Source organism: Ammospiza caudacuta, chromosome 14, assembly GCF_027887145.1.
Source record: "Ammospiza caudacuta isolate bAmmCau1 chromosome 14, bAmmCau1.pri, whole genome shotgun sequence".
In the NCBI taxonomy this organism is placed as follows: Eukaryota; Metazoa; Chordata; class Aves; order Passeriformes; family Passerellidae; genus Ammospiza; species Ammospiza caudacuta.
In genome coordinates, this window is record NC_080606.1 from 4,059,336 (window position 1) to 4,083,744 (window position 24,409).

Genomic DNA, 24,409 nt, shown 5'->3' on the forward strand with positions numbered 1-24,409 from the left:
ACTGCAGCCCATTAGCTCAGTGAAGTGAGAGGCTGCCTTCCTTGGATTAGAAAGCACTTGAGGATGTCATTTACTCAGGCAGATTTCCCAGCTGACTGAGCATTCTTATTCCACTAATTACAAATCAAGAGGGTGGTGTGTGCATTGGCTCCCAGACAGGAGGAGCTCTCCTCCCTAATGGTGGGGCTGGCTGGACTGGGGGAAGCAGAAAGGATCCTGGCCATTATTATCCTGTCCTCTTCTATCAGCTGGAACAAAGTAAAGCTCAGAACCTCTGAGTGAATCCTGCAAAGTTTGGAGCTCAGATGCTGCAGCTTGGTGCTCTCTACATTGCTGGGCCCAAGTCCAGCAGGTGAATGCAGGTGAATTCTGCATAATCTTTCTTAATGGATGCTCCTCTGTCAGGTTAACAAGATATTTAATACTCTGCTTGTTTGATTTGTTATATATTGGTGATTTGTTAATAATGTACAGATGTAAGCTTGTCGTAGAGAGAGGACCCTGGTTACTCATTCTAGCATTAATTCTCCTATTTAAATATAGGTTAGTCTGTCAATGGGGAGGAAGTCATAAAGTTCTTATATTTTTGTAGTGTGGAGCTTTAACGCACTCTTTGTTGATTGCTGCTTGAATGCAGGTGGGTTCTGTCAGCACTGGGGCTCACTCAGAGCCAGGACCCCACTCACTCTGCCTGCTGCTGTGGAATATTCACCAGAACAGCTCAGCACCCCACAGGAGGGAAACAGCTAAGCTGAGTATTTGGATATGTTGTCCCATCCAAAGTGCTCTCAGCTGCTGTGGGAGGGAGAAGACAGAGGAGAAGTTGCTGTTTTAAGTTTCCCCGTACTGAATGCTGGTGGGTTTTGGGATGTGGAGTGGAAACCACACAGCCCAAGCAGCTTCAGGGCTTCCTGCAGTGTAGGGCTGTTCTGGATCACACAGCTTGGCCTGTTGTGAGTATTGCTGGTTTGGGGGAAGTTACAGCATCTCTTTTCTCATTCTGAGTGTCCCTGGGTCTGTGTTTCCCTGCTTGGCTGAGGCAGGCTGCATTTCCAGAGGCTCCATGTCCCAGTGCCAGGCACTGGGAGCAGCAGAACATCTGCCTGTGCCCGTGCCCTGCGGCGCTTCCTCCCGTGCAGAGCTGTTCTGCTCCTCCTTCCTGTCATCAAAAGCACAACTCCCCTGGCTGTTTGTCTGTGACCTGTTTACACCAAGCAGCCCCTCCTGAAGCTGGCAGGCCCTGGCAGAGGCTGAGGATCAGCTGTACACGTGCAGTCACAGCTCCAGCTGGAGCCTCCAAAGCGCTGTGCCAGGGATGAGCTCCCACTGCCCGCCCTGGCACCACAGCCTGGTGCCTGCCTCAGTGCTGGCCCAGTTCTGGCAGCAAACTGCTGCTGGGGTGTGTAATGCACGTGACTGAGTGTGCTCCAGGGACTGGGGGTCTCCATCAGCCGTGGGGAAGTGAGAGAAGGCCAGGAGCTGCACTGATGGCTACATAAGTCTCCCAGCACCAGCTGTGCAGCATGAGGAGCTGTGTGTGTGACAGCAGAGTCCTGGGGCTCTGACCTGCTCCTTTTGTTGTGCCTTTCTGCCAGGAGAAGGCTAACACACTAACCATTTCTGAGAATGATGCCTTAAGCTTTAGCTTTTTTATTTTTCATGTCCTGCACTGCATTAGTGTGAAGCTCTGAACTCCATACAGCGTGTTGGGAAGCTCTCTTCAGTTTGGTCAGACAGAACAATCCTTCCAGGCCTGAGAGCCAAGGATATCATCACAGCCCCAAAAAGTATAAACAGTTCTCTTTTTTTAATTAGGGGGAAGCAAACTGAAGGAATGTGAATGTGAATTACCTGAAGATGTAATTGAGGAATGAACCTCTAATATGCAAATAGACCAAACTTATATCAGCCCAAAGAACTCGTGACCATTGTCCATCTTGGGTGTAGCCTCTGCCAGGCTCCTGCACTGCCCAAGGTGTGCCTGTTAAAGGCCTTTAATAAATACCCACCTTTTTATTTTAACTCTCTCTGCCCTTTGCTCTAGGTAGCCATTCTGGACGCCAAGTTCCTCCTTTCATTAACCACTGAGCTGCTGGGTCAACCTCAGCTTCCATGAGGGTGGCTCCAGCAGCCAGGGCTTGGCATGGCCTGGCCCTTGCAGGCACCTAAACATCATTAAGAGCACTTCTTACCTGGGTCTCTGCTGGTTTTCTTCAGCTAATTAACTGTTAGGCTTTGCCTCAGCCTTCCTGTGATCCCTGTAAACTTCACCAAACATGACAACATCTGAATCCTTCCAGAGACCGTGGCACAGGCAGTGTGGTGACATTTAGAGCGCTTGTTACAGGAGCAGGCTCGGCTGAGGTCTTTGGGCACCTTCTGTTCTGCTGCTGACAGGCTCTGTCCACAACCACACTGATTCTCCTGCTTGATGGAGAGGAGCCTGAGATGGCTGTTTTGAGAGAAATACACTCAGAGTCCAGATGTGGTAGGTCCTGAGTGCACCAGAGTTCACTCTTCCGTGGGGGTTTTGGGGATTCATTCTCCTAAAGGCCTTTGCACCCGAAGCTCAGCAGCATCTTGGTGCCAGGAGGCTGCTGATGTAAACTGAGCTCAGTTTATCAAGCTGTGATGAGACCAGGGTCTCCTCTGAGTTGCTGAGGAGAGTGTTTGGAACAAAGACCTGCTATCACATATTGCATGAAACATGAACAGAGGGCATTTTCCAAACGCTTCAGCTGCCGTTGTCAACCCCAGCAATTTTTAGTGTGAACCTCCTGATATCTGGCCTTGTTTCAAGTTCTAGGTTTTGGCTCCCTGCCACTCGATTCCTTCTGAATAAAAATTGAGTTCACAGCTTTGTGGGTGCAGAGAAAAACTCAGAAGGACCCTGGATCAGAAAAACACAAGCACAAACAGGGACTCTCAAAGGCAGCCTTCGTAAGCACTTGATTTAGGTGTTAGGTACCTAAATTGTTTCAGAATATTTGGAGTTGACAAGCATGTGCAACGTTAGAAATAGAAATGCTGAGGCATCGAAAACCTTATGACTCCACAGGGGGATCTTTGAACTGATGCTGCTGTTGTAGCTGCAGAACAGAAAACAGGGAGCATGTGAACAGGTCTTTCTCTCCAGGTTTATTTTTGCTCTTGCCAAGGGACTGCAGGACAAATACAGTCTCTTTCAGGCTCATTAGCTTTTATGAATTTGTTCCACTGCCAGCACATAGCTTTTGAATTTCGAGACAGCTCCCTCTGCTAAAAGAGCTCTGGTACTTCTGCATGGAGTTGGACCTGGCTTCTGGAGATTTGGATGGCACGTTTTGTCATAGAAACAAGACTCCAGCTCTTTGCTTTACCAGGATCTGCCTAGACACAGCCCTTGAGCTCTGCAGTGCCTCGCAGGGAGGGATTTTTAGCTCTGTGAGGTGTTGTCTGGTATGCATGTTGACCATCTGTGTAAAATGAAGATTTACAGCCATCCTGATGGTCATTGCTGGGTTTCCTTGGGCTTGTCTAAGCTATTGGTAAACCCTCAGATACACTGGAAGCCTCAGCTAAGGCAACAAAGATTGTGGTCTTGTGTAGAAACACTGCAGGCATCCCTTGGGATTATATATATCAGTGGATACATTGATCAGTTTCTCTCAGAGAATGTGCAAAGGTGAGGGAAAAAAATATCTTTTCCACTAGCGCATGTTTGGTTGTGGATTGTGAGTGATTTTAGGTGAGCCACTGGCTGGCTGTGCCTTAAGCCCATCACCTTCCCACCAGTACAGCCTGCAGTGCCCCAACTGCTTCTGAAAATGATAATTTTTCTCTTTTACTTTGCCAGGCTGCTTCTTCAGCTACCTGAACTTCTGGTGGCAGGAGCCACCTTCGTATTTGTCTTGTCAGGATTTAGTCCCAGCATTATCAGGTGAGTGGAATTTATGGATGAAGTGACAATCTGCATAACACGTGGGATGCAAAGCAAAAGCTCTCTCCATTTTCTGAGGTTTAGAGGGGGAGTTACAGCAGCAAGAACAGGTTTTGCTGTGTGTTTGAGAGGGTGAAAGGAGCATGTCCTGTACCCCCTTGCCACGAGGAAAACGTGTGTGGGAAAAATCTGTTCTTGTGGGGACCAGTGGATTGTGGTCACCTGCTTTGAGCTGTGCTGGGTAAAACAGCTCTTGGGACAGCACAGCATTTTAGGTGGCTTTTGTCCCCTCAGGCTTTGAGGGCTTCACCATGGCCATGGAGGGGCAGCACTGCCTTCCCAAGGGGAAGGACACGGTGCCATGGTGGGGGACTCTGCTCCTGCCCAAAGGAGAGCTCCAGCTCCGTGCTGGTTGGTGCGGGTGGCTCCAAACCACCAGCTTTTGGATGCTGCCTCTTTGGATGGATGTTAGGCTTAGCCTGAGGGATGAGACCGCGGTGGTGCCACAGATGGCAGAGAGCAGCCCCAGCCGGGGGGCTGGCACAGCCCGTGACCCCGCGGCTGCCCGGGGAGGAGGGAGGGCGGCTGATTTATGGCAGGAGGAGCCGGGGGTCTCTCCGAGTGGAGCCGGAGGCGAGTTGCCATGGAGATGGGCTAATAAAGCACCGCGGCTGCCGGCTCTGACGCTGCTCCGGCTGCAAAGAGCGGGCGGGCGGGGAGAAGGGGCAGCTGCCACGTGGGGATGGAGAGAGAAAAGGTGACACCAGGAGAGTGGGGCAGGAGTTTGGTCTGTAAAGCTGCAGAGCTGTCCCTGGGTGCTTTAAGGGTAGAAGGGAGAAAAGAGCCTTCCTCTCCCTGCTTCCCTTCTCTTTGGGATGCAGGACATCATCATGGTGCTCCTCGGCGGTGAGGGACCAGCAGCTTCCAGGGAAAGGCAGAGTGTCTTTGTTCTGTGCTGGCTGCTGTGCCTGCAGCAGGAGAGGGCTCCAAAGTGGATGGCAGCTTGCAGGGACCCCCTCACACAGGATTGGCACAAAGGACTCTGCTGTGCCCAGCACTGGGTCCTGTTTTCTCCAATGGCCAGGGAGAACAGGACATTTGTAACTGCGCTGCCCTCCCTGTGCCGAGCATCTTTGGTCCTTGGGGGCCTCTGTGCCTCCCAGTGGCCCTGGGGGAGGTGTTACTGGGATTTGTCCTTCCCAGCACGCTGCCCTCCTGCCTTTCATCCTGGACAAGGTCAGCTGTGCCCTGGCTCAGCCCTTCCCTGGATGCTGATTTGGGTGGAGGGTGGGAGGAATGGGGATGGCCTGGACTTGTCCCCAAGAGCTGTGTGCCCTGGAGGTTTGCTGCACATCCCTAATCTCCTGCTCCAGCCTGCACCTGCAGGATGGACCCTCCTGCTTGGCTGCTGAAGGGCTCAAATCTGCAATTCTGTTCTGTTCAAGGGCATTGCAGCACCGACCTAAAAGCAAGCAGACTTTTATTCTGGCTTGTTGAGCAGGTTGATGGGAGGGAAAGTCTTTGTTAATTATTAGCAAGGTATTCCCAGGCTGCTGTACTTCCATTTTGAGAGATTACTCTTCAATAATGTGGTGACAGCCACATTTTAACCTTGATCACCGTAAGAAAGGTTTTGCCTCAAAGCCATGAGCCCCTGGACTGTGCCAGAGTTCAGGGAGGTGTTCCAGCAGGTAAAGGCAGAGACAGGGAGGTTAGATAGTTTAAAAAAGAAATTAAAAGCATTATGATTGAGAGATGCATTAAAAGATAATTGCTTACAGGTTTCACAAGATGTTTTTACATCTCTTAAATTGATGAATGTATCCACAGAGACTGATACTCTTAATGGAGGGTTACCTTTACTTCTGAATAGAGCAGAGATCAAAGCAATTACAACTAGATATTGATAACACTACCCATACCCCCCAGAGAAAAGGTTGTCTAAAATTGGACTTCTTAAGCTACCTAATGCCTGCTTCCCTGGCCAAAGCCTCTTTCTTCCATATTGACAGCATCCCCTGTAGTCCAAACCCCTCCTGTGCTACTGCTGGATAGCCCTTATGTCTTTAATTCCATCATCATGCACTGTCCAGATGGTGGGAGCACTCTCTTCTCTTATGGGTCAGTTGGTTTTCAGCTCTGGCTGGGATAAAGGAAGATTTCCAAGCCTCCCTTGATGTCTCTGTAGGACTAACAGGTGGGGTGAGCAAATCAGGAGGGGCATGAAGATTTTTGGGATCTCTGGCACCACCTCTGTATTCCAGGAAGGCTTTGACTGGTGGATATTTTGATTAATGGCTTGGCAGCTGGAAGCAGACTTTGCTGTGGTGCACAGGTGCCTGCTCTGCCAAGGACTTGCATGAGCTGATTATGGTGTGGATCAGCACATCTGGAGGAGCAGAAAGGGTTACAGAATGTACGTTCAAGACCTCCTAATTTGGGAGGTGTTCCTTTCTTAGGTGATGCACCTCCTGCTCTGCTCTCAGCAGCTCAGTGTTCATGTGGTGCTCTCTTTTCTGTCTGACTCCAGTTAGTCTCTTCCCCACCTTTGTAAGAACCTGTGCTATGGCTACAAGGGGAGGGATTCAACTGGATTTTTAGGTTCTTGGAAAAGCTCTTCCAGTGAAGGGCCATACACCCAAGACTCACTCAGGCAGCTAGCAGTGTCAGAGACCTCTGAGTGGGGAGGCAGAGTTTGGTGAAGGCATCTCAGGGCAGAGCAAGAGATGTTGCTCCTGGGGAACTGGGTGTGACTGTTGCTTGTGGAAGAAGAGGCCTCAGGAGAAGCATGGTTTTCATTGCTTCTGACTCTTGTTAGCAGTACTTAAATGTGTAAATCTTGGAATGTTCTTCAATACGAGCCATTTAAAATCCTGAGTCACTTCTGTCTCCAGATATGCCTGTCTCACTGATTCTGTTTCATGCCTCTTCTCAAATCCAAGGCAGCTCATGCCAGCAGCTGAATCAGTTTGGAAAAGAGGAAGAACAAGTGTGAGGACAATTTCTGCTCTCAGCCTCAGGGTTATCAATGTCCTTGAGCAGGCCATGTCCCCTGTCTGGGCATGGCCATCCTGGTGTATTTTCCATTGGAGCAACCCCTCTCAGGGGAAAGATGGTGGGCCAGACCCTTGGGGCTCTTCGCTAAGGGAATGGCTGTGCCTTGGGACTCCCTCTGGGCTCTTCCCCATTCCCTTGCCAACACTCTTTTGTTGACAAGCATATAAATGAGGAACAGAAGACGTGGCTTGGAGGAAACGTGGATGCAAGCAGGAATTCCGTGGGAAAAGCTATGGCCAAATTGTGTTGCTCCCAGGGCTCTTCCTTAGCTGGCCATGCCCTGAGTAGGACACTGGATTAGCTGCTGGTGCCCTGAAATCTCTTCCAGTTCAAGTTTTCCTATGATCCTATGATTTGTCCTAGTTTTGGAGACCAGCAAAAAGCTCCTCTGCCAACGTGCACACACAGCTGTCTTCTTAAGTGATGCTTTATGTTATGGCAGGAGGAGTTCAATGCAGAAACAGACTTTTTTTTTTTTTAAATGGCAACAGCCCTGCACCATGTACTGGGTGCTGTCATTCATGTGTGAACAGCCTGAGGACAACTAAAATGTTGGCTGTCCACATGAGATCTCTCAACTTAGGTCTCTGCTGCTCAGGCAAAATATTTTTCAGAAGACAGAAAATAACAACTTGAAGGTCTTGCTGCTACTGCAAAATTGTCCTGTGAGTATTTAATCTCCATTGTCTGGGGTTGGATGTGATGTTGAGGGCTGGAGAAACTTATCTTGATTAGGGTTTGTGGTGGTTCAGAGTTCCTGTAAGTGAGCCAAGCGTTGCAGTAACACTAAAGATGCTCTGGTCTAAAACATGGCAGATTTGATTGTGAGGGCAGTGAACAGTTTTTGTTCTACATGTTGGTCTTCAGATCTTGTGAGCTCCTCAGGTCTTGCCTGTGGACCCTGCCCAGCAGAGGAAAGCAGAACTTTACTGGCATTTAACCTGCTGCCTACAGATACATCTGGATACATGGGTTAGTAAACACCACCCTCAGACCACAGGGAGATGAAATTTGTCTTTGAAAGAGAGACGAGGTTCTGTTCCTACTGTCCAGGAATGTCATGATAAATACTCGTGTCTCACCAAAGTCAGGATGGCTGTGTTCTGCAGGGATGAGGTAGAACCGTGATAGCCCCTTTCTCCTGGAAGCAAGAACTGGGTCATTTTCTAATACCTCAATGCAGAGAACTGACAGTTAAATTGGATTTAATCACCCATGCCTTCAGGGCCCTTGTCCTGAAGTATGTTTCCGTGTTATTTTAAGTGTTCAGAACCAAGAGTATTTTCCAGAGGAGCTCTGGGGTGGTCAGCAGTGCTGCTCCATGGCCACCCCACAGCCCGGTGCTGGAGGGCAGGTTCTGTACCTCGAGTCAGCTGCAGCTGAGCCTTGCGGTGCGTGCAGAGCAGGGAGAGCTCTGCAGGGACAATATATTTTGAGAGTGCCTCACTGTCAGCTTTCGCCTTCCCAGCTGCCGTGTGCCTCTGCAAAACCTCCCGGAGCCCAGCCGGCTGTGGCCAGCCCTTCCTCCGGGCTCCCTGCATTTCCACACCGCTTCTGCCCTTGCCTTCGCTGCCTGCTCCTCGCTGCATTTTACCTCCTCTCCCCTTCCCCGCGTTTTCCCCCTCTGCCTATCGTTTTATTGCGATATAACCTCGGCAATCCCAACTTGTGGGCCAAACTTCCCTGCCCCGGCGGCAGACCCGGCCAGGCCAGGCAGCTTGGGGTGCTGCCCACCTCCCGGCAGGAGCACCAGCGCCTCGAGGAGCTGCCCCCTTCAACAGGTAGGGAGCAGCCAGCCCTGCTCTGCTCATCCTCCCGCGCCGAAAGGATGGCGGTGCTCTGAGGCCGGGGCTGGGCGGAGGAGCCCGGAGCATCCATCGCTCGGCGAGGTGGCCCCGAAGCGGGGCAAGAGCCAGCGACCCATCCCCGCTGCCTGCGCTGCGGGGCGGGGGGCTCGGCACAAAGCGGGTGGGTAAACCCTCCTCCGGGGCGCGGGGAGGAGGAAGGCGGGGGGATGCTGCTCCCCTCCCTCTCTCCCTCCCTCGCTGTCTGCCTGGCTGGCCGCGGCCGGAGCAGCGCGCAGGCGGCACGGGCAGCCCCGGCCGGGCGGCACGGCGGGCTGGGCGCGGAGCCCTGCGCAGCGCTGCGGAGCCGGGCGGGCTCCGGCCGCCCCCCGAGCCCCCCGCCGGGGCAGCCGGCGCCGGTGAGTGCGAGCGGGCGGGCGGCGGGCGCGTCCCCGCTCCCCCGGGGCTCCCCGAGCGTTCCCGGGGCGGCGGGCAGCGCGGGGATGGGATGGGGCTGCCTGTAATTATGTGGGTGAATTAGCGTTGGCTGTGCTGGCCCCCCGTATTGTCTGGGGGTCGCGGACAATAGGCGGAGCGAGGAGGGAAGGGGGGGCTCGGCGGGCGGCTCGGAGCATCCCTGCTCCCGCGGCAGGTCCCGCGCCTGTCGGTCCGGAGCGGAGCCGTGCCCGGTGCTCCCCGCCGGGCATCCAACCTGCACGGCTGGCACTGCCGGCTGGAGAACGGGGAGAGCGGCTGCGAGGAGAAAAGCTGGGAGGAGGACGGTGCTGAGCCCCCCTGGCTGGTGCCGGACGGGGGATGCAGGGGAAGGGAGAAAGGTGTAGTAAAGCAAAGTCAAATTTCCCCGAATCCTGCAGCCAGGCCTAATGGGCACAGATGCTGTGTTGGGCTGGGAAGGGAAAGGAGTTTTGGGGGCTGCAGTTTGTGGGGAGAGGGGAAAAGAGCTCTAGGTCTTTTCTCCTTCTCCCACAGTTACTAGGACTGAGATATGGATCATTAAAAAGGAATAGCCTAATGCAATTAAGTGGCAGGCAGTCCCCACTGCAATACTTAGCCATTGTTCCTCACTCTGCCTTCTGCCAGAATGGTTCTCGCCTGGACAAGAGAAGTACAATTGAACAAATAGTTCATTTCCCTGGCCAATTGCCTCTGTAGTGTCTCCCTCGAATGTGCTGCTGAGTGGCTGCAAATGCAGCAGCGTCCCCAGACAGAAACAGAGAAGCAGGACCCTCTGGTGAGATTCCTGCTGCTGTGGGCTGGCAAGAGCAGCTCCCAGTGGCTGCTCACCCGAGTTGTTCTGATGGCAACAGCAGAGCAGGTTTGCTCCCTCACCTCTCCCTCCCCTTAGTGCCCTTCTGGGGAGCGCAGAGATGAAAACAGCAGGTGCTGAGGCAGGACCAGCCCACAACTAGAAGATGCTACTTGTGGTTCAGGCAAGTTTTGTCCTTTCTGTAGCCTGCCTCTTAACTTTTTCCTTGCCCTGGAGGATGTGGGATTTTGGGGGGTTTTGGGGTGATGCTGTTTCGGTGGAGTTTGGCCAGGCTGCCCTTCAGCCTGTGCCCGTGGTGCCCCGCATTGCACAGAGGCAGGAGTGCTGGAGCCTGACCCTGCTGCTCCTTTCTGAGAGAGCAGCTGGAGGGATTGCAGCTGCACCTGGGCCCTCGGCACACGCTGCCCTGGAGGCTGCTGTGTCCTTCCCCTGGAATCTGCTCCTCGTTTTCAGCCTCAGCCAGCCCGGTGTGTGGGGAGGCACAGATGCATTGTCTGCACTGCTGCGAGACACCCTCGGCACAGGGGGACTGCTGCTTCTCCTCGCTTTGGAGCTCCTTATCACAAGTCTGCATCATGGAGCTTTTCCCCTTCTGTTCTTTCTCCTTTCTTCTCCCTTTGTCAGTAGACTGCCACCTGTCCCACTTCACTCTCAGCTTCTCCTTTGCCTTTTCCTGCTTAATGTGTTCTTTCACCTCAGTTGTTTTTTTTGTCTAAGTAGACCGTGTCCTCTTCAGCCTGCTTCTCTCCACACTGGAGACAGAGCCCAGCCCCTCATCTCAGTCCGAGTATTCCTGCCAACTGTTTACAAAAAGTAGCACAATACCCAGGCTGAACACTGACATAATTACATACCCAGCCAGAGAGTGTAGTAAATAATCCAGCTTTTCAGGCTTTTGCCCAGTGGTGAGTCTTTTGCCATCTCCTCTGCCCATGGGCTAAATGTATTGTACTTGGCTTGCATTCACTCCCATTCTGGAAGCACGGAGGCAGCGCAGCCGTGCGTGGCACGGAGTGGATGTACAGGGATGCCTTGCACCATACACACACCCTGTGTGTCTCTGGCTGCTCCTGGCTCTGACAGTCCTGCTGGGCTCCTGCCAGGGCAGGGAGGCTGCTGAGGTGTGGGGACTGTTCCCCCAGCCAGGGGAAGATGGCTCTGGGGTGAAGGTCAAAAGTGCCAGTGAAAAACAGCAGGGCTTGGTGAGCAGTGTTTGCACTGCTGGCCATTTTTCCAGAGGTTGGTGTGTACATGGAATTGCAGATACACAGAGCTGTGAATTCTGTCAGCACGGTTGTATTTCCAGTTGTGATTGTGAGCCCGGGTCTGTCTGCAGTTGCTTTGATTGTGAGTCAGTCTGTCTGCAGTTGCAGTAGCTGTGAATCAGTGTCTGCCTGTAATTATGTGGGTGAATCAGTGTTGGCTTGTTACACTATGAGTGCAAACGGTTTCCCATAGCAGTTGTGGGTGTGAATCACTCTACAGTCCCTCTGGATGTGTTTTTGAGTAGAGAGATGCAATACTTGGATTAATTTTGTTTTGATGAGGAAAAACTGTCAAGCGGCTTCTCATTTTGGAAAATTAAAGCTGGGTTGGGAGTTGGGCACAGACCTTATTCCTTCGTTACCAGCAGAACAACTTACAGAAGAAATCCACTTTAAGGCTTGCTCCCAAGGTTTACATGTTGATCTAAACCTTTAATTTCTTTGCCTGATGCCTCTGCTTCCAAGTGTCTTCTGCTGGCATTCCTTGCAGAGCTGCAGACAACACATTTGATAACCATCACATGTGCCTCGTACCTTCTGTGTGTGACAGATTCACAGGAAGGTTGTTTATGGCTCCTCCAGTGCCTGTGTGCTTGCAGGGATGAGCCAGTGTGTGCCTCTTGGGTAGGTGAGCACAAACCTTTCCATGCTCAGGAGTTGAGGGCTGTGTGGTTCCTCTGCCACACACCCCTCGCTGCGAGCCAGGGGTGTTCCTCTATGCAGGTGGCAAACAGCAAGTTGGATTCAGGTGGATGGAGGTGCTGCTGCCTGTTTCTTGGTCTCTGATTTCTCTAAAACACTGTAGCAGCTCCTGGCCTTCAGCAGCATCTGCACAGCACCAGACAGCGCTGAACTAGAGACAAGCTGGAGACATCCAGGCGACCTCAGGTGATGGGAGCAGAGCACTGGGCTGGATCCAGGCTCTCAAAGGCAGCCTGGCCCTGTACTGGCTGCTGCAGGTGGAGCTGGCAGGGCTGGGCTGCTGAACAGGGTGTCTGTGCCTGTGCTGTGCAGCACACACGGGCATCCCAGCCAGCTCATTTCAGAACAAAGGGATGCAAACAACCTGGGATGTGAGACAGGGGTCTTGTAAAACACCACAGTGCCTTACTCAGCCATTCCCAGGCTTCCAGATGAACTGTGGCTGCTCATTGCTGCTCCTGCCCTTGAATGAAAAGATGTTTTTGTTCCAAGGGACCCTCCTTTTCAGCTGGACTGATTGAGAACTGAAGGAAGCCCTCCCCACACAGGGCAGTGTGCGCCTCGCCTGTGTTTATTGCTGCTGCACTGAGCACTTGCTGGCTGCTGTCTCTGCAGAGAGCTTGGAGCTTTGCTCAAAGAGGCATTCAAGAGGCACAGCAGTGGCCACCAGAAGCCTGGTGTGCTTACAGAGGGTCAGGGACAGCTGGACAGAGCCCAGCCCGTGCAGGCTGGATGATTCTGCAATCCTTGAGGGGTGTTGAAGAACCTCTCCTGCTGCCCAGGACCTGTTTTGGAGAGTCTCCAGTGCCATGAGGAAGGGCTTTAATGAGCTTCTTGTGCTGTGCAAGTGCTCCTAAATTTGGGGGTAAATATGCAGGTGTTGCGAGGTCACCTAGAGCGCTGTGCTTGGCTGTGCTGCCGTGCAGGTGGGCAGATGGTGCTTGACACCACTGGGGTGTGGATCACCCTCTTCTTCCTGCACAGAAGTGCTTTGATCTGAGCTTTTGGGCTGCCTCTTCTTCCCAGTGTGATTTCCAGCTGGCTCCCAGCATCGGCTCCTCAGTGCACAGCCCTCCCTGAGATACCTGTTTTGACAAAAGATGTGTGGCTGCTGCAGGTCCTGGGGGCTGAGTGGGAGCTGTCAGTGCTCTCACCCCTCCAGCTGATGCCACTGGTGTCCATGCATGGCATGTGGGGGTGCTGATCCAATGACACCACAGGTGGACAGCATCTCTGGGTGCAGTGCTGGGGCAAATTTGTCCTTTGGGCTGGTTTCTGAACGCTGTCTGCCATGGTGAGACTATTGCTGAGTGAATCAGATGGTTCCCTGGCTTTGCATCTTCCCAGGAGGCAGTAATTTGGGTGAGATGCCCATGTGACTCTCACAGACGTGCCCAGGTGGGTTTATGGGCCTCTTCTGCCTGCATTGCTTTTCTGGTGCTTGCAGTATCCTCCTCTCTGGCCATTCTCTCAGGGTTTTTTGCAATTTTATTGTTCAGTCTCCACCTCCAGAGTTCTGTGTCTCTCCCTTGTCAGCAGTAAGCCTGTGCTAATCACTCTTTCCTAGGAAGGCACTTCAGAATATTTAATGGTTTCTAGAATAAGGATTTCTGGGAAGATCAGGCTCAGTGTGCCAAGTCAGGAGATACCCAATGTTGGCACAGCTACTAGGATACCTTTCTGCTTTGGAAGCTTCCAGCACTTTTTTTGGTTCCCAAACCCACTTCAGTGGGAGCAGGGGCTGGAGCATGTTGCTGTCATGAGGGAAGGAAGGAAGGGAGCTTTTCCAACTCCTTGTTCACAGCACATCCAACAGGAAGACTGCATTTCCCTGGAGTGCTGTTGTGCTATGATGCTCTGGAGATTGGACAGATTGTCTTGGAGAGGAGTGGGAATGTTTGTGAAGCCCTTAGGTGTGTGCTCATAAAGACACCTGCCAAATTCCCTGTGTTGTGAACTTCAAGTATTGCTGGATTCCAGCTGCAGGGTGTCAGCAGAGCTCTTAGGAAATCTGCATTGGATTCAGCTGTGGAGGTTACCAGCAACTGCACAATTAGTGCTGAGTGCATTTGCTAACTGTGCCATTAAGGAGTGAGCAGTGGACAGATGGAGGGAGGAAGAAGTGCAGAGCTGCTCTGAACGCACACCATCCCTCCAGACTCCATCTTGCACAGACACTGAGGAGAGCCAGGAGCTCTGGGGAAGATGTTCTTTACTCATATGGAAGAGGAGATCAGTCTAAAGAGTTGTACCACTCTTCTCTGACCTTAAAAATGTTGGTATTCTGCACTTTTTTCCTCATGGACACTGCAGTTTTCCCTTCAGCAAGTCCTAGTAAGAGATTCGGGTTTTTTTCCTTCTTTGAGGCTGTAAACAGCCAATTAACATTCCCAAACCCTCGCTGGGTTCCGTGCAGTTAAATGCACGTTGCCTGCATCCTCCCTCCCCTTCCCGAGAATCAGGGATCCCTGCAGGTATTCAAGGCGTTGGCTGATTCAGAGCTTTCCTGAGTGGGAAGTGACAGCTGAATAGCCCAGCATAGCACGGGGACTGCCCCAGCGCGGCTGGAGGAGCTCCAGGGCTGCTTTTCCTGAGGCACTCTCGTGGGCGTTCCCATCCCTTCCCTGGGCACAGAGGGACCCCTGTGCCTGCTCTGCCATCAGCACCCTCTCCTAGAGCTACTCTTGTGTGCTAAAACCTGAGGAGCTCAGTTACTGGGCTGCTGAAACCTCGGGAGCTGTTTTACAAACTGATTTTATTAGGGAGGCTGTGTGGCCAGTAGAAGCTGTTGGGCTCCTAAAGCACTTGCACCAACTGGGTTCTTGTGTGTGCTGTGGCTGGGCTTGCAGGAACCCCAGAAAAGGGGAGAAGTGATGCTGAGAGCTGCTGTGCCATGGGAATCACACTAGGGCCTGGCTGTGGGGGGTTTTGGGTGATCCCTGAACTGTCTGATTGCTGAAATCTCTTCCTCTGCAAATCCTCTTTGCACTCCCTTAGACTTTCCTGCTTGGCAGCAGGGTGATGAGCAGCGCTAGCTCTGCTTCTCAATCCATCTCCAAGTGTGAAGTAGCCACAGAACGAGGAGAACACTCTGCAGGCTCTTCTGTCCAGCTTCCCAAGGAAAACACAGAGCATTGACCAAAGGGAAGTGGTAGGAAACAGTGCCAGGCTGTTCTCCATGCTGGGCTGTCCTCCCTGAGTGCAGCCACAGCAAAGACCCATTTTGGGGACATTCTCAGTGTGAACAAACTGAGATGTGACTGGCAAAATGTCTGCTTGGGCAAGTAGTGAAAACAGATTTTGCTCCAGTGCAGGTGTGTAGAGCTGGTTCTGATGCTTCAAATGACACTTAAGCACAAATTTAACTTAATTCGAGCACCTCTGTTTTCCTTGGCTAGCATCTTCCTCATCAGAACTATCCAGAGTATAAAATTAATCTTCATCTCTGCATAATATTGAAGAAAAACTCTAGGAACAAGATTGGGTGAAAATGCAGTTGTTAAAAACTTCTTGGCACAGACAGGACACATCCACGTGGAAGGTGTTCTGGATTTTGTCACTGTTCCTGACCCTCCAGATTATCTTGTTCCTCCATTTTCTGGTACTTTTTTTTTTTTTTTTTTTTTAGCTTCACTTTTCCACTTTTGGTGCATTATCTGCTCCACCCATGGTTTCACCGAATCTGATAAAGATGGTCCCAAATATTCTAAAAGGAGTCACAACAGTTTCTGCAGAGCCAGGAGGCACCTGCTGCAAATCCAGTGTCCTCATTTGTGTGGGGATCCCTGGTCAGAGTCTGCTGGCTGTGCAAATTCTGCCCAAACAAAGCATTTTTCAAAATCAGCAGTTGAATAGGAAAATGTTGATTTCAGTGAAAATTTTCAGTGGTGTTTTGGAGATGGGAGAGGATAGACAGCAACGGTTCTTTTATTTTTTTATGATTTTTTTTTGCTTTTGGCTAGTATTTGAAATTCCCTTAGGATTAAAAAAAAATCAATTAAACACTATTGTATAATATGCAAGTTGAAATGAAATGAAAGGGAAAAGTTGAAAGAAAATCTGTTGAGAAGCTGCTTATTGAAGAAGTTCTGAATTTGCCTTGTAAGAAAAATCAACATTTTATCTGTCCTTGTTGTGATTTGGAACGAAGTCTCCCAGAAACATTGGAATTTCCCACAGAACAGATGTTCAGCCAGTTAATTTGTGCTTCATCATCAAATACTTGAATTTCCAAGACTGTGTGTGTCCCTTCTCAGCTGGAAAGTGGGGAGAGCCAGAGCAGGCCTCCCAAATCAGAGCTTTTCTCACCAGAGCCATGGGTGTGCCCATGCCAGAGGATGAGCTTCCCTAGGGGGCATTCAGGTGGAATCCTGATGAACAAAGCCTGAGCACACTGTGCCTAAATTAATCCATACATTCATTTCTGCAAGGATTTTATGTGGCTGATGGGGAGGAAGGTAAAGGTAACTAGGGCCAAATGCTGGGTTGGTTGGTTGGGTTTTTTTCCCCTTGTGTCAGCTTTGTTCTGGCAAGACACTCACTAACAGCAGAGGTGGGTGGTAAGGACTGGTGGTGTCTGGCTCTTACCTTCTGCCTGCCTGGCAGCTCCTGTGCTCCTGGAGCTAAAAACAAGGATCAGGCACAGCCTCCAGGGAGACTGCAGGGCCCCAGTGCTGTGGGGAGACCAGCTAAATGCAGAAATGTGATCACACACACCAGCCAGCCTGGCTTTGTGCCTCTTCCCCTCTTCTGTGTGTGCTCCAGGTGTTTCCATGCTGCTGGGCTGAGCCCTCTGCACAAGAGGGATTTCTGCTGGGAGCTCTCCTCTCCCACATCCCTGTGCAGAATCCCCTGCTCCTTGGCAGCACCCACAGTGTTCCCCTGTCCCTTCATCCTGGGCCAGAATTGCCATCCAGCTGCTGGGCTTTGGCAGTGCAGCCAGCACCTCCTTCAGTGCTGGAGGGAGCTGACTGAGGCTCTGCAGCGTGGAGTGGAGAAACCCAGAGGTCACATTTGGCTGGCACCAGCACCTTGTCCTGGTTTCTGCCTGCTGAGATTGACTGGAGGCTTCCCTGCTGGCTCTGGGGGCTCAGAGTGGGGCTGGCTGAACCCCCTGGGTGCCAGACAGGAGCATTGTGAGGGGGAGATGTCACGACAAGCTCTATTTATCCAGGCTGTTGCTTGGCAGTGCTGCTCCAAGGTGCATCAACATAATGAGATACATAAAAGGAGAAGGCAGTTAAATGTGCAATAACATCACAATAAAAGTAAAACTGAGCATTAATGAAAACTCTGAGCACACTAAGTGTAGTATCGCCGAGCGCTCCCACCACCTTGGGCCTCGGTGGTCAAACTTAATAATAATTCCTGGCAGTGTCATTACCAGAATTAAATGAGGGTTTAACTGTCTAGAAAAAGATGTTGTGAGGAAAAAATGGGTCTTGAGACTTCCCAAGTACTTCTGCTGTGTGGATGTCACCAAGGTGGCAGAGGTAGCAGGTGAGCTGGGACTGCTGCAAGGGCAGCTTGTGGCTGAGCCTGCGGGGTGAGGTGGAGGAAGAGCCAGTGTGGTTGCTTTGGTGAGGTGGAGGAAGAGCCAGTGTGGTTATTTTGGAGAGTGGGATTAGCACTTACTGCTGATGAGGGTTTAATGTGTGTCCCTGCTTGGCCCTGCCATGATGCACCTTGCCCAGGGCCAGCAGTGCTCCAGCCCATGATGCTGCCTTTGGTTCCTGAGGGTTTCCTGAGATCTCAAATGCAGGACCCAAGAAATACTGGCAGTTGTCCAGCATGAAAAACCGAACTGTTTGCTTTTCCCTAGTAACTGAAATCTGTTTTCTCTCCTGTCATTGCCCTCTGTCCCTCCCTGGCAGGTTTGGAGGCTCGTTTTGCAGTGGCTGCACGCTGCCACCATGGCACGGAGACTCCTGGGAATGGGGCCCTTCTCCCTCCTCAGCCTTGGAGTCCTGCTCCTGCTCCTGGCTCTCCCTGCTGATGCTGGGTAAGGCGGTGAATGCTGAGCTGTTGGCCAAGGCTGCTGTCCTGTTACTGAACTTAAATGTCCCAGGGTCAGGACGTGTATGAGGCAGTCCAGGGCAAAGCACTAAAGGGTCTCTGCTGTGTTTACCCTCCTCCCCATGTCCCCATCCCCATGCCTTCTCCCCAGAGGCTGTTCAGTCCCTAACATGGCTCACACTGGCATTATTTGAGGTGCTGTCACTGAGATCAGTTGTCAGCAATTTTTTGCAACAAAACCTATTTTGAGATTTGGTCTCTTCACAATTCATTCTGGGCAAGGACTTTGCTTGCCTGAGTTTTAACCTGGAAGAGAGATTCCCCCCACCCCATTTAATATTTTAATACTATTTTCAAGAGCAGAAAATCAATCTGCCTCATCTGTTTGTCTGTTAGTGGTGTAATGACCCACGGGCAGCACACCTGACCTGCTGCAGCACTGGGGTTCTCTGCCACCCTGGCTGCTCTCCTGTGCCTGGGTGTGCTCTGGCTGTCCTGGCAAGGAGAGTGCTGCTGCCAGCCTCACCTTCCCAGCCTCTGGGAGCTGTCTGGAGGGGATGAAAGCCTGTCAGTCCATGACTGCATCCCACCAGAGCCTTTGCTGGGTGAGCTTGGGGAGCGCTTCGATGCAGATGTGGGGAGGGAGGAGCTCTGCACAGAGAGAGAGAAATAATGCAAATAATACATGACTTCTATAAAACATTTAGAAAAGCCTTTAGAGTGCCAGTTATGGACACTGAAATGTTGTCTGCTGAGTTACAAGTCCAGAAGGGATCAAGGATCTTTGTGCATGAAAAGATGTTGGTGCTGCCCCTCCTGCCCTGCTCTGCTTTATCTGTTTGGATTTGACTTTGCAGCTTGCCCTGCCCTGTGAGTGCTGACCCTGCACGGGCACAGTGAGCCCTGGCCTCTCACCCCATCCCCACAATGGCTCTGGGGGCTCCCCATGCCCTGTGCCTGCAGCTCTGCCCTCCTCCCTGCTGCCTTTTCCTCCCCACCCTGTATTCAGGGTGCTGCTGTTCCCCTGCCACCCAGGGATTGCTCACAGTACTGATCCCCAGGAGGATTTGCTTCCCAAATTGTGTGTGAGGGCACCCCTGTGCTGATGTGGCACAGCTCCCCAGAGAGCCTGTGCACAGGTGGCAAGGTAATGACTTTTCCTCAAGCCTATCCTAATTAAATTTGCTGTAAACCTCCGTCCTTCCTGCCTAGAGGATTTTAATTATTTTAAAACCTTGATCCCGCACATCTCTTTGCAGTCCCTTTATGCCTTGCTAAAGGGCAGCTTTAGCTTTATGTTGAGGTGAGGTGAGGCAGCCCAGAGCTCTCCTGGTAAAAGAATTATTAGCCCAAATCAGGTGCCAAGCACGGGTGCTGCTGCCTCTCCCTTGCCTGCACCTTCCCTTGTCCTGCCTACGCTGCTCTTCCCACAGCACCTCCCAAGTGGATCCCACACTGCTCACATTGAAGTCAAACCCTCAAATGTCAGGCTAACTAAAACAGCTTTGAAATTTGTAAACTCATTTTTCCCATCACTGCTGAGCCTCCGCCAGGAGTTCCTTCACAAAAATCCATCCTCTAGCTCTTTATATTATGGGTAATTTTTAAAGATAGCTTATAAAACATTAATGAATGAGCTTTTCATGAGCATGCTAGCTATTCATAAGTTATAGATGGTTATATACTCATCAGCAGACACTGGGACAGATTGCTTTTAACCATGACATCTATTGAAAGCTGGTACAATTGAAACCCCACTAATTACTGCAGGCACTTGTTAAATTTCTCAAAACTCTTCTTACCTGCAGGGAGTTCAAGTCCAGATGAAAAGCCAAAACCAGCATTTGGATTCAGCTGGAAATCTTGGAGGCTGTGATGCAGTTTGTAATGCCAGACATGTTTTGATGTTTGGATCTGGCAGGTTGCATTAGGGCTGGGTCAGGTGTTATCCCAACAATGCCTCACCCTATGTAAACTAGAATTTCAGCACTGGGTTACCCTGGGTTACTGGGAGGCTCAACTTCCTGGCTTGACCACTCCTCCAGGTGTTGCTTTGCTAAAAAACAGAGGCCAGGTGGTCCTGGGAGAGGTGGGATGTGCCCTTGGAGAAGCAGACCTCAGGCACTTGAAAGGAAATTTCCCAGAGTGTTTGGTCAATGAAACCAATGAAAATTAATGTCAGAATTGCCCAAAAGGGAATATTTCAATTAACTGCAGCATTCTAAATAGTATTGATTCAACCTGACTCTAGAAGTACCCATACCCTGCTCTCAATTTTTCCTCTTTTGCTAGGAAATACTCTCTGTACTTCTTTTATCTTACAGAATCTGGGTTTTCTGTTGGGTGAACACTTTTATAGAGAACTCTGGCACTTGTCACCTTACTGACACTTGACAGTGTATTTACAGGTGCATCAGCAGTGTCAGGGGTAACCAGTCTGACCAGAAGGGATGCAGCAAGATTAAGCTTTGAACTCCTTAAATAATATCCATTTTTCTGTAGTTTTTTTGTCAGTTTTATTATTTTTCCCCCAGTTATTTCATGATGTATGCTGAAACCAGTGGTTGCCACACATCAAAGGACATAAGGCTGGGGTAGGAAGGAAAGGGGCAGAAGTGTTAGAAAGTGACAATTTAGGGGCTTTTCTTCCCCCAGCATTACATTTCTGATGGCCACAGGTGCTGTCCTTGGTAATTGGAACCATGATTTGCATGTCCACCAGCTCTGTCTGTGGCATTCAGGGACTCTGGCCAGTTCTCCCCAGTTATTCACCTCTCCATTTGGTGCCAATTTACCAGTCAGAGCTTCCCTGCTCCCAGAGGGCTCCTGTAGCTGCTGCTGAGCATCCCTCTGCTTCAGCTGCCTTTTTTCCCCTGCCTGGCTGGGCTCTCTCAGCCGCCTCACTGCCTGTTTGTGCCTCTTAATCTTTCTTTTTGCCTCATTTGTCTCTCTGTTATTTCCTCTTCCATCTTCCTTGAAAACTCTTCATCTCTATAGATTTTTCTTTTTGTTTTCTGTTACTTAATCTTCTGCCTTTCCATTTGTTTTGGTCCTAACAGCTATTTTTGCTGGGGAAAGCTGTGCTTGAAGCCACAGTACTGCTGCTCTGTGCCATCTGAAATCTCTTTTAGAGGCAGGTGGTTCCAGAAGGACTCACAATCTCCTTTTCTGTTGATTGAAAGGGAGACACAAAATGCAAATGTATTACTTGAGCCCCTTGTGTTTGCAAAACGGCATTGAAGATTTTGTTCGGTGAGATGTGCTTTTTTTAGAGGAATTTACTCCTTGTTTTATTCCACCTGGGGCAGAATGTGTTCTGAGGAAATCATCTTGTTTGGGGGCTTCCAGGCTTCTTGTGTTGAGCAGAGATGGGAATGTGGAAGCTCATTTGTTTTTATAAGCAGGGAAAAGTTCAGCAAACTGCAGGGATGGTTCACTAAGTGTTTTAATGATGAGGCTTTAAGCCTGTTTACTGAATTCCTATTTTTCTGTCTCACCTCTTCCCTGGGGTAGAGATCTTTTGAAATGGCTCAATCTGCCAAATAGCTGGTGTCACTTCTTCCTTGCTGCCTGTAAGGAGACAGTGGCACTTCAATAACTCAGCTTCCCACAGCCTCTGCTCAGAAAATGCCCATTTTAGGGGCAGGCAAGGGATGCTGGGGCATTCCTGTTAAAACAGGGCTCCTAAACCACTCCCTGTGGTGCAGTGGTGGGTCCCACATGGTGGATCTGGGCAGGGAAAGGTGGGGAGCTCTGTGAGGACAGAAGGGAGCTGATGTTGATCAGAAATCCCTGTGGTGTGTGCAAACACAAATTTACCAAAATCTGAATGCCATCCTGCCCTTCAGGCCCTTCCCTCCCTGTAGCTCTGGGAAAGGTGGGATGCGGACAGTGGGGAGCTCTGTGAGGACAGAGAGGAGCTGATCAGAAATCCCTGTGGTGAATCCTGCAAACACACAAATTCACCAAAACCTGAATCCCATCCTGCCCTTCAGGCCCATGTCCTGTGGTGAGTCCTGCAAACACACAAATTTACCAAACCTGAGTCCATCCTGCCCTTCAGGCCCTTCCCTCCCTGTAGCTCTGGGAGCACACACAGTGTAGATTTCCCCTCTAACCCTCTCTCCTGGTTTTTCCCCCCTCTCCCCGTGCCAGGCTCTCTCAGAAGCATGTCTCAGACGTGGTGGATGACAGCAAGGACAACATCACCATTTTCACACGCATCCTGGACCGGCTCCTGGATGGCTACGACAACCGCCTGCGGCCTGGCCTCGGAGGTCAGTGGTGCTCCCTGCAGCCCTCAGCAGGGACAGGCAGCTCTGATGGCTCTGGCACTGCCAGGAGGGTGGGCTGTTCACTGCCAGGCTTGCTTTGGGGCTGTTTTGAGGGCGTTTGGTGTCAAATTTGCAGGCAACCCCAACGAGGGATGTGACGGTGTTCACAGGGGTTCTTGGATGAGGGAAGAGATGAGAATGTTGACTCCATGTTTCAGAAGGCTTGATTTATTATTTTATTATATATATTACATTAAAACTATACCAAAAGAATAGAAGAAAAGGTTTCATCAGAAGGCTGGCTAAGAATAGAATCAGAAAGAATGATAACAAAGCTTCTGTCTTGGACAGAGAGTCCGAGCCTGCTGACTGTGATTGGCCATTAATTAAAAACAACCACATGAGCCAATCACAGATGCACCTGTTGCATTCCACAGCAGCAGATAACCATTGTTTACATTTTGTTCCTGAGGTCTCTCAGCTTCTCAGGAGGAAAAATCCAAAGGAAAGGATTTTTCCTGAAAAGATGTCTGTGACAGGGTAGAATTTTGATACTAGTGAAGGCTATAGCAAAATTTTCTTGCCTATCAATGCTGTCTTTTTTGAGCCTTTATTTTCCCATGATGTCTTCTCAAAAGTTATTTCTACCTCTGTTTGGCTTTTGATATTTAATTTTCCAGTGGCACCTGTACTGAACACATTTGTTTCATTTCAGATGGTTACTATCAAAAGGCTAATTAATTATTTTATTATACTATATTATTCTATACTGTATTACACTCTATTGCATCTAAACTGAATCTGCCAAGCACTCAACTCTGCACACACTGCCCAGAATCTCGTGACTGTCACCCAACAGTCCCGACACACACACACAAACCTGGCCCTGACAGGCCAAGGAAACAAAACACCATCACTCTGGGTAAACAATCTCCATGTTGCATTCTGCTTTGGCACAACACAGGCACAGCAAATGATAAGAATTGTGTTTTCTTTCTCTGGGTTCAAAGAATGTGAATTCCAAAAATATTCTTGGGAAGAATTGTGCCTTGCTTTTCTCTGTGAGGAGAAATGTGGGGCTACAGTTTGGCTGTTGTGTATCTCATGGGCTGAGAGTCCCAGGGTGCTGTGGTGGCCTGTGACAGTGCAAAGACAGGCCTGCAGATGGAGCAGCTGTGGGTGAACCTATTCCTGCTATTTTAGAGACAGGGAAAAAAAAATCCCTTTCAGAAATGCTGATACCTTCATTGAGGGGCAGAGCGTGTCCAGAGAAAAGGTCTGGACACAACTCTGACGAAGAGCAGCTGGGGGAGACCAGCCTGGAGAAAAGGGGAGACATTCTCACTTTCTGCTGCTCCCTGAAAGAAGGTTAGAGCCTGGAGAAAAGGGGAGACATTGTCACATTCTACAGCTTCCTGAAAGAAGGTTGGAGCCGGGTGTGGGTCAGTCTGTTCTCCAAGGAAACTAATGACAGGACAAGAGGAGATGGCCTCAGGTTGCCCCAAGGGAGGTTTAGATTACATGTAAGGAAAAACTTTTCACAGAAAGGGTTGTAAAGCACTGGAAAAGGCTCTCTAGGAGATGGTAGAGCCAGCATCCCTGAAAGTGTTGGTGTGGCACCTGAGGACATGGGTCAGTGCTGAACATGGTGATGCTGCTGGCTGTACAGTTGGACTTGGTGACCTTTCCCAACCTGAACCATTCTGTGGCTCTGTACCACCAGCTTGCAGAACCTTCAGCTCATGTTGGTGTTGATTTTAGTCAGTTTGCTTTGCTCTATCTCCACATCTTCTCAGTGATTTCCTATGCAGCTGTCACCTGGCAAGCTCTCCCCCCTTGTGCTGCTCTGGGCACCAGGCACTCACCCAGGCCCTGAGCTGCCTTCAGCACTGCTGCCAACATTGCTGCTGCTGCTGCTGCAGCGCCTCTCTGCAAGCTCCTGCACTTGTCTGAGGTGCCTCAGAAGGAAAAACCTTCCCACCTAATGCCTACAGCTAGAGTCAGCATCATCTAAGGGGGCAGAAGAAACAGGGAGATGTGTGGGGAAGAGAGGTGTGAGATTAGGGAGATGTGGGCCTGGGTGGTTTCCTGGTGTGTTGTTGCTG

The 24,409-nt window shown here is 50.6% G+C and overlaps 1 protein-coding gene across 1 annotated transcript in view; it reads left to right on the plus strand.

The window, feature by feature from the left end:
• The first annotated feature begins 17,927 nt into the window (after window positions 1-17,927).
• LOC131563763 (gamma-aminobutyric acid receptor subunit alpha-3-like) overlaps window positions 17,928-24,409 on the plus strand; it is a 63,971-nt gene continuing 57,489 nt past the window's right edge. Inside the window, exons 1-2 of the mRNA XM_058813883.1 lie at window positions 17,928-18,016; window positions 22,186-22,307. Coding sequence (XP_058669866.1) covers window positions 17,928-18,016; window positions 22,186-22,307 — 211 coding nt within the window. The remainder of the gene's footprint in view (window positions 18,017-22,185; window positions 22,308-24,409) is intronic.